Source organism: Lipotes vexillifer, unplaced genomic scaffold, assembly GCF_000442215.2.
Source record: "Lipotes vexillifer unplaced genomic scaffold, Lipotes_vexillifer_v1.1 scaffold216, whole genome shotgun sequence".
NCBI classification, from domain to species: domain Eukaryota; kingdom Metazoa; phylum Chordata; class Mammalia; order Artiodactyla; family Lipotidae; genus Lipotes; species Lipotes vexillifer.
The window spans coordinates 2,438,593-2,449,178 of record NW_006779100.1 but is presented as its reverse complement, the minus strand read 5'-3'; the positions used below and the strand labels follow the sequence as shown (position 1 = coordinate 2,449,178).

General features: G+C 41.8%; 1 protein-coding gene across 1 annotated transcript in view; it reads right to left on the bottom strand.

Annotated features, from left to right (window-relative positions):
* Nucleotides 1-8,017, bottom strand: part of NLK (nemo like kinase) — a 155,891-nt gene extending 147,874 nt beyond the window's left edge. Inside the window, exon 1 of the mRNA XM_007452402.1 lies at nt 6,793-8,017. Coding sequence (XP_007452464.1) covers nt 6,793-7,250 — 458 coding nt within the window. The 5' untranslated portion in view covers nt 7,251-8,017. The remainder of the gene's footprint in view (nt 1-6,792) is intronic.
* Between the last annotated feature and the right edge of the window lie 2,569 nt (nt 8,018-10,586).

Here is a 10,586-nt window from a genome sequence, read left to right as displayed (position 1 = left end):
CGACCCCGTGTCCCCTGCATCGGCAGGCGGACTCTCAACCACTGCGCCACCAGGGAAGCCCGACTCTCTCATTCTTAAGACTCAGTAGTTGAGGTATTACCTCTTCTAGGAAGCATCCATACCTTCCACAGAAATTCCTCCTCTGTATTCCCGGGGAGTATCTCTATTGCTGCATTTATGGCAGTGAGTTACAACTATCCATTCACAAATCTCTCTCCCCCACTAGATCATAATCTCCTTTAAATCCTTATCATCCAGCACAGTGCCTGGCAAACAGTCAACACACAGTAAATGAGTATTATAAGAACAAGTGAAAATAATTTTTCCTTATGTTTTTGACGGTTTCAAATTTAGTTTCAATTCTCCATCAAGACTCCCTGAGAGCAGGGATGTATCACTTTTCATACTGTTTATTTAACTGTAAGCTCCTTCAGGGCAACACTGTGACTTAAACATCTTTATATCCCAAGCACAGTACAGATAATAGCAGAAATTTGAAACAGGTTTGCTAAATTAGTAATAGAACGAAATATCCTCATTAGTGCCTACAACAGTGCTGGTCTGTAGCAGGCTGACAATAAAAATACTTTGACTAGTGACTTCCAACAGTGTCAAAACCTTCCATATGATTTAATTAGCCAAACTAATTCAAAACACAGATGTGAAACTGGGTTTAGGTAAAGAGCACCAATCATGATCAAAGGCAGAATTCCCTGTACAGAGTCCCTCTACTCACACCATTACAATTAACTATTAAAGTTGAACTCAGTATAGTTTCCTTAGAAGTCATCTTTTCATAATGCCAAAGTGCCAGAATTTTTTCTAATGTCTCTTGGCTAGGTACCTTAGAACTACTGACTAGGTCTATGAGGACTTGTCACATGCTTATTCACAGTATTACAGCTGTTGCCTCAGGCACTCTTTGTTACCCCCAAGCAACAAAAGGATCAAACTGACAAGCTATTTTAGTTAGGAAATCATTGTTGATCTGCATTAGATGACCCAATCAACAAATAATTCACGTGAGTATTATGGAAGCACAGGGAATCATAAGTAAAACCCAAATATAATCTTATAATGGAAAGAGCTTCTATCCAATGACTTCTTTCTGTTTGGTTGGATGACAAATAGAAAAGTTTCTTTGGCTTTGACAATTCCCATCAAAGAAATCAAATCAGCATATTAAGGAAACTTACAGTAAACAAACAGTTGATTCTTAAACTGCTAGGACATCAACAAATCTAATAAGAACCACCAAGAATAGACACTCAATTCTACATACAGAAGTCAGTGAAACTCTAATGCTCCAAGTTGTGAAGATAATGAAATATCCTAGTACTCCATTAGAAGATGGCTTTTTATATCAAGGAACAACAATGCTACAGTTGCCTAAATTTTGAGGATTAAATCCCAGAACTTGAGACTCAAGTAAATATTCAGTTAATGTACTTTGCAAATATTCTTCTAGCATAGCACATGAAAGGGAACTATATCTACCCCTATTTCTTTTTCAGGACATGCACCAGTGGTACTAACTGATACCTAAAAAAGATGCATGTAATTTTGAGGGATATTGTTGTTTTAGCTTGTCTGAAAAGGCAACTCTTTCTGAAACGTATTTTTTAGGAAAAAAATCATCTTTTTTCTTTTAAGCTGATATTCAATAGCAGAACATGACATTTCTCCCTAAGAATACAATGAGTTTCTTTTGTTGTGTTTTGGTTTTGTTTCATTTTTGGTTTTTGAATAAAATCTGCATAATCTTGTCCAGGAGCCCAAGTACAAAATGACTTCCAGTGTTACAGGCTATGGAGTTTCTCTCGCCAAGAAACCAGTTCAATATCATTAGACTGTGTTACTTTTATTTTCTCTCTTTGCCTCCTCTGCTTTATGACAATGAATCTGCAGTTTCTAAAAGTAAGTTCGTTTGTAGTTAAAACTAACAATATAGATTTCCACATTTCTAGTTTCACACGGATGCTTTGTTATGTCTGGAAGAGCAACCGTTTCCTTTTTATGGTGCAGGCTCTGCTTCTTCAAAGCTCTTTTCACAAAGCAGACCCCCCCAAAGAATCCAGCTGTGGCTGTTAATCTTGGCTGATAGAGAAACTTCTCAATACTACAGATTCTCAACCTGTAAAACACAGTTAATAACAATACACTTTAGCATACCACTCTTTCTGATGCAACTAACTCCAGCATTTTCCCAAAATTATCCCAAAAGCATTCCCCATTTTTCCAAATTATAGTTTGCTATTTGAGGAGTAAGAGGACGAGAGAAAACATCAGAAAATACATGATGCCTCTAATTTTCACAAGATGAGCAAGCTAGACAATCTCTGCCATGCATAAGGATTTACACTGAATAATTTTTGATTAAATCACACATTTCCCCTGCCTCACTGTGATCTTCTTTAGCAATTCACACCTTTTCATCCAAAAACACAAGTAAAATGAATTTCTACTAAAGCTGAACTTTGACAATAAGGATGTCCTTCATTTGTTACATTCTGAGAAAAAAAAATTCATGTCCTTCCAGGCATGGAAATCCATACTTTCTAAAACAGTACAGACGATCTGGCTAAACACCTACCAAGTCCATACAAACATGTATATTATGTTTTTTCTATGCATTTGTTTTTAATTAATTGAGAGAATTGGACAGAATATTTTACCCTAACTCTAAATTCAACCCTCCTTACTTCCCCAGCATGTAGCACAACTAAGGGGACACCCTATGGTATTTAAAGTCATGCCTCCAAAAAATAGTCTGCATGTTGATTTTTACCTGATAAATCTGATCTTATGTGAAGCCACTTCTATGCACATTTACACAAGTTTGATTCTCCTACCAAAAGTAACCACGATAAAAATCAGCTAACATTTATTGAGTGCTTACAGTGTGCTAGACAGTGTACTCATTGGTTTACAAGGATTACCTCATTTAATCCTCATACCAATTGTACGAGATGGGTGCTTGTATTATCCTCACTGTATAGATGAGGAGCAGAGAGGTTAAACAATATATCAAGATCACACAGCTAGTAAGTAACTAAGTATCAGTACAGTGATGCCTAAGTTTCAAACTACTTAAATAAAGGAAACCTGCTGAAGGAATTAGAATAATAAAATTCAAAGTTCTCCAACTTTACTTGGAGTGCAAAGACAACAGACTGAATGAATCCCAGGATCTTTGATCTTTCAATTAATCAGATAAGTAAAAAAACACTGATTATTATAAAGAAGAAGCTTTTTCCAGACTCACTTTTATTAAGGTGGCAATATGTACCATTAATTCAATCTGATATTTTCGGCTGCCAATGTCAAAACTGCCTGGGTTTAGCGGTCCTCAAACCTTTCTCATGGGGTCAACTTCCTCCAATTCTCAAAAGCATACACTTCACGAGCCCCTGAAGCCTTTATGTTATAATACATCTTTAAGAACAGTATAACTTACTTTCCTCTGGCAAATGTGAACTACAGACAAGAAGGTATTTACATTATTCTCACCAAACAACTGAGGTTCCTGTTTGTGAGTTGTTTTGTGTTTTGGTTTTGCATTATGAAAATGTCCATATGGGCATTTGAAAGCCTTGTTTTCTGATAAAGAAGGTCAAATTATATACAATGCTTTGATAACCCATGAACAATATTCTGTCATTGGCAATGAATGTGTCTCAGGCTACCCCATGATATTACTAGGTAAACTGGAAACCTTACTTTGAGATAAAACACAGCAGACAGTTGTTAATGAAACCTTAATTGAACTGTCAAAGCACCACCTTTACCAGCAAGGTAATATGTAATTCACTACTTTTACACAACTGTCCAACACTGATAGGTTATTCCAATAGTTAAATTCAGCAGAAAGATAAATCAAGCCTGGCAGACTAAATTGTTCAGTGATAAATCTGAATGGTAAAATGCTGCATCACTTCTACAAATATCTCTCCTTATCTACATGGAGAAACAATAATATCCCTCAAAATTATATGCAACATATTTAGCCATCAGTTAGTACCACTGGGTACATGTCCAAAAAAAGAAACGAGAGCAGATATAGTTTCTTTTCATATGCTATGTCAAAAGAAAAATCCTTGCAAAATGTATTAAACGTATTTGAGTCTAAGTGAATCTTATAATGCCCAAGTATTATATGGTGCTTTGAATTAAATGATGTATCATTAGGAGAATATTCTTATGTTCCATTTCAATCACTTTAGAAAATAGTTGTTTCAGACTCATTAGGTGCCTTCTAAATTAAAATGAAAAATTTTCATTCAGTTAGTTAAAAAGTAAAAAAGCTCACTAATATCTTTAGCTTGGGTTTGAGAATACTAGTGCAATTCACTGTGGTTTGGTGTTCAGATCTCTAGTTTTAGTAATCTTACTTCATATAGCAGTCAAATTCCAAATATAATAAGCAATTCAGATAGCAATTCATAAATATGTAAATATAAAAATAGAAAAGAATTTGCATACTAAAACACACACCTGGAACTCTTTCCTCTTTTCTTTCATATCAAATTGTATTTCACCTGTAACAGCTGATAAAAACATTCAATGCAGCTAAGTAGAAAAACTTGATTAAAGAATAAAGGAGGACCTGACCAGGAGATCAAATAACCAAAGCAGCAAAGATGCCACAACACTGTGGTAGGTGCTGGGGAAAAAAAGAAGTACTCTAGCAGACACAGTCACTACCCTCATAGGGCTTACAAATGTAGTCAGTCAGACAGGGCAAACACACAACAACTGGTGTACAGTGGAAGATGGCACAGATATGGAGGTACTTCAAGTACATGGAAAGAACTCCATGGGTGGTAGAAGGGGTCGATCAATGAAAGAACCTAGAATGGTTTCAAATCAAACACATTCAGATTTTCATGTATTGGTAATTCAGAACACCCACTACCAGAATGTTTGCTGTGGGATATGTTTCAGCACTACAGTTCCTCATCTCCCTCCCCTTAAAAAAAAATTCCCTTAGCACCAACTTGAAGTTAAAACTTCTACAAATCACATCACCATTTGATAGAAATGTAGGTGAATAACATCTTTAGAACATAGTCAAGAATGCTGCAACCCATTTCCCTTTCAGCATCTCTAGTTCTTAGTACTGTATGCAAAGCACTAAAATGAAAGAAAGCATCTAGGTCTAAGAAAATCCAAACAAATTCCAGTAAATCAATGACAAAATTTAAAGCAAGGAACGATCTTTTTCCTGCCCCCCCCCCCCCCCTATTTTGAGTCCTAGAATCCAGTTTCTCTTTTAACCTGGCCTCCTAAATCAGTTGACAAACCGGTTTATTCCCCCCCCCCCCCCCCCCCGCTTTGAAATCCTCAAGGGCTGGACAAGGAACAGCAGTTCACAGTGCAGTCCCTGAGGACAGGATATGGAAGGGACGAGAGGAAGGCAAGAACAGGCAGGTCCCTGAGCAGAGACTGAAAAGGCACCATTACCGGCTGCATTCTTTCCCACCAGGAATCCCACACACCTTGGAGAACTTGCTGGGAAAACACTGGACTTCACCAGTTTAAAAAAAGACGGATCGGATCACTTAGTAGCCTAGTTTATAAATTCTGAAATGTAAATAAAGATGGTCAGATATAATGCAAAAATGAAACATGTCAATTATAGCCTGAAAAGCAATAACGAAAGGAGACATTTACCAGGCTAGTCCCAAAGAGTTCGTTCTCCTGTGGTGATGAGGGCTTTTCTATACATTAACAAGAATCTTTTCTTTTTTTAAATTGAGGTATAGTTGAAGAAATCTATTTTTGAAGCACTGAAAACATCAATTCATCTATCCACACCAGAATACTTAATCCTTGGGGGGAAAAGCTCAGTTCACTCTAGTTTTGAAAGAAATAGGACCCTACAATGAGAAATACATTTTATTATAAACTACCAATCTTCCTAAGAAGGACAAATAGACAAAATGTTGCATTTAAGAAGCCCTCGGACTTTAAAAAGTATACTAGCACTAGCAGAAGTAGAGAAGTTTCATGTTTAAAAAGTATACTTCCTACTACAGCAACCAACCAAGGGATAACAGGAACTTACAAGTCACTAAATGACACTAAAACATTACACTGAATGTGGGCCACTGCATAGTTACAGTCTACTGACCTCAATTGTGGTACTCATGTGTGATGCTATATTTAATGCATTCTTATCAAAAGACTAAAGCTACATACTTCCCAACTGTAGCTTTATGGTTTAAAATAAACCACTCATGCAATGACTTAACTGGTTCAACTATGAACCTTATCTTCCTTCTAGGGATCAAGATCACAAATTAAGGAATGAAAAGACAGAAAGAGCAAAGTAGTTATGCAACGTATACCCCAATGACAAGACTATCATAAAGAATCCAGTTTGGGTCAGTTGTGACATTTGCTGCAATTGGGCAACTGATTCAAACTAAATTGAACATGAGAGATGGCCAAGGTCTGTGTAGAAATCAGCATTCCATGCATTCACCTATTTACTGAATCTCCATTCAGTGGCTTGCTTAGGTTCTACACAATAGGTTTGGTAGACAACAAACTTATGTGAGTTACTCAACAGAGGGTGCTCCACCAAAGCTGTCCATGACTCCAAAGCACAAGCCTAGATAACCGATGCCATCAGGCCTCTTTACCAGGTAAGGAAGCGTGCCTTCCTACAGTTGAGCTGAGAAGCTTGTTCCACTTGGGTTGACATGGAGAAAACCATGAGAAAGGACTTGCCCAACGACAACCATGAGAAGAAACCAGGAGAAGCTGTGTTTTTCTTTGGATACTCACCAGACGACACCAAAGGCTCCATATCCAATAGGTCTATCCGGCTCAATATCCAGCTGCTGTTGTGGATGATGCGAGTGCTGATGATGGTGCGCCTTAACTGTGGCAGCTGCGGCAGCCTGTACCTGAGCTGGGGCTGCTGCAGCTGGTCCAGGAGCCTGACCCGGTGCCGGTGATGGGAAATACGGCTGCTGCTGCCCAGGGTTTAACATGGCTGCAGCTGCGGCCGCTGCTGCGGCTGCCGCAGCTGCGGAGGAGGTATGCTGCTGTACGGGGTGGACAGCAGCAGCCGACCCGGGATGAAGATGGTGCTGAGGGTGGTGGTGGTGGTGAAGGTGAGGAGGAGGGAGGTGTGGAAGGTGGTGGTGATGGTGGTGGTGGTGCCCTGCTGCTGCCGCAGATGTACCGCCATTGTAAGCCGCCATCATTTTTGCGTTGGCTCTTGCGCCACAAAGAGACATTCAAAAAAAAATGCCCTTTGATTGGAAAGCAAACTGGGTCAAGCTGTCATTTGGCCATTTAAAAATGAAGAAAAAACCCACTCACTCCACCTCCAAAATCATGGAGCGGAAGTGGCTTTATGTCTTCATCAGTCAATCCAGACAAGTTAGAGGATCTTGGTGTTTAATTTGGGGGTGACTGTGTGTGGAAGGGTGTGGGTTGCCCCAAAAAATAAAAGAAAAGAGAAAAGAAAAGGAAAAAGGGACCCCTTCCCCCCAGGTTTCCTGCCACAAGTGGGTACTAAAACTCCATCCTTAATTCGGGGGAGGTTCCAACTTTGAATGTGGGAATAAAGGCCAAACCTCCCGACCCCCTGAACTCCACAGGCGAAAAGGATCAGGTAACACACCACCCTGGGAATCTTGTAAGAGGCTTGACTCATCTACCCCTTCCATTCCCACATCCTTTTCTAAACACCTACCACCTCCTCAAAAATGCAACTGAAAAAAATTCCAACCACCCCAAAGTGAAAAGATGGGGGGAAATGTTCAGGGAAACTAGCTCCCCCCCTCGAACTCTCAGGCCTTCCTACATCTCCCCCTACTCCTCGTCAGGTTGACCTGATTGGGGGGGGCGGGGGGGGGTACTAAACTTTCCCGAACAGAAAAGAGCCAGGGAAGGAGGCAGGAGGGACAGAGTGGGCAGAGGAGGCGACAGGGCAGGTCAGAGAGGAGAAAGAGAACCGGGGCAAAGTGAAGGTAAGGAGGTGCGGGGAGCAATGAAAGAGAGGTGGGCAGCACTCGGACGCCCAGACACAGGGAACCGCCCCGGGAAGAGGTTAAGGTCCCGGGGCCAAAGAATGAGAGCCCCGGGAGACGGGCGGGGTGCAGTCGGAAGCGGGCTGACTCCTGCCCCCGCCGCCGGCTGCTTCTGCTGAGGAGGGTTGGGGGGGAGAGCGGGTGGGTCCCCCCGCGCGACGGCCCCCGCAGGGCTCAAGGCTGCTCCGTCTCCCCCCCTCCCCCCCACCCGGCTTCCGTCCCCGCGGCCGCTTTCTCCTCAGCCGCCGCGGCCGCTTTCTCCTCGAGCCGCCTCCTCCTCAGCCGCCGGTGCCGCCGCGGCCGGACTCACCTCCCCTAGCAAAGCCGGATAGAGCGGAGCCAGCGGCGGACACGCGCAACCAGCCGCCGAGGCCCCGCCCCCGCCTCACACTGACCGGCTACCCTAGCCAATCCACGCCCACCTGTCCGCGTCCGCCTCCAATCCCGGGCCGGGAGCTTCAGACAGGCGCACTGTTCGGCCAGTGGCGACAGAGTGTGGGTCTCCTGGGGAAATCCCGCCCCCGAGCCGGGATGGGCAGATCGAAAGACCAATCAAAAGGCAGAGTTGGGCCTGACCGACAAGACCAAAAGCGAATTAAACACCAAAGATCTCCGTGACATTTTCTTTCGCCTCTCTCCTCTTTTCTTTTTCTTCTTTTATTTTTTTGGCAGGAGCAGGAAGCTGCGTGCTAATCCCGCCTGCAAAAGCTAGAAGAGAGGGGTGGAACGAAAGAACCAATCGTGAGCCGGGGACCAAGAACAGAGCAACCAATCATTGGCTTGAAGAGGAAGTGGGATGAGACTGGGACCAGATAGACACTTGATTTGACAAATGGAAAAAAGACTGATCTTGGTCCCACCCTTCAGGTCTCCTATAGGTCAGGATTGTGGCGAATTCGCTGTCATATCAGCGATGATCAAGGGGCGGGGCCAAGTTTAAGGGGTGTGGCCTAAAGACGGGGGCGGGACCCAGATGAAGAAGGCGGAGTCCAACTCATCCATTGATTGGAATCATCTACTACCCCTTTTAAAAACATCAGGTGTAGAGAAATAGGAGCAAAAGGGGATGTCGAGCTTCAGAAACTCAACCAAGGTTACTCAACAAGACAGTCACTGAAGAAACTCAGTAGAATGACAGTTCATAGCCTATAGCTGGTCCTCCATGGCTAATCCTCATAGTGGCAGAAAGACGCGTTATTTCGTTTTCACAACTACACGCTCATTGAACGATAGGGCTATTGATACCAATGAAGACAACAAAAATAATAAACTTAACCACAAAGACTGTAATTTTCTCCCATATTTTCTAATAAGTTCTAGTCATTGAAATCTTACTAAAATAACATCTTTCACTTTCACATAACCTCACTTATCTTACTTTTCTTTAAAAATATGAAATAATAAGCTTACAGTACCTTACCCTTACTAAAATTGTGCACTCAATCCTGGAAATCATCATTGATTCCTCTTTTGCCTGCCCACTCCTCCCCTTCTAGTCAATCATCAAGTCTTAAACGCTTTTGAACACTTCTAAACACACACACACCCTTCTCCCCGGTCACCACAGTATTACCCAAATGCATGCCACTAGCTTTAATTAACGCATCTCCCTGCCTGCAGGCTAGCTCTCCCCTAATCCATCCTCCACTGAGAGCATTGCAATCTTTTAAAAATACAAGTCTGACCACACCCCTACCCTTGAAAAAAGTCAGTAAGTCTAAATAGCCCAGCTAGATCTGGTTCCCACCTTCCTCAGCAGCCTTATCTCTCACCTCAACCCTCTATACTCCAGACATTCTGAATTTCTTTCAGTTCCTCAAATGGTTTGTTGCCTCCAAGCCTTCAAGCATATCTTCAGCTCCAAACACTCCCCACTCCACTCCTCTAACTTATAGTTCAGGTCTTCACTTTTTTTTTTCTGGAAAGCTTTCCCTAACCCTGTGGTAGAGTATGTGCTTCTGTTATATAGTATAACAAGGCACTACCTCCCTCATAGCACTGAGAACTCTTTATTTTTTAATTGTTTACTGAGTTTGACCAGGACAGAAAGCTTGTCTGTCTCACTCTCTGTGATATGCCCGGTTTCTTGGGCAGAGTCTAAAAGGTGAAGGTAATAAAGATTTGCATGCGTTTCTGAGAACAGAAGTGGGTACCAGTCCAGGCTTTGCTATTCACTAGCTTTATGACTTAGGCAATTTAACTTTTCTGAGTTTCAGTTGCCTTGAATGAAAATGAAGGTAATAATATATGCCTCATCAAGTGGAGTTGGGGATTAAATTAAGGTGATACATTTTAAAGTTCCTGGCAATATATGTTTATTCTCTTTCAATCAGAATCTTGGGGGTGGGGGGCAGGAATCTGTTTAATAAGCCCTCCAGGTGATTCTTACATGCACTGAAATTTGAGAAGCACTGGCCTAGAGGAAAGGGGCTGAGTCAACTTTACTTTCCTGTATCTAGTATAGCACCTGGCACCTAGAAAGTGCTCAATGCACGTGAAATAAAGAAATACATCCAATTCACCAGAAAATTATGGCAT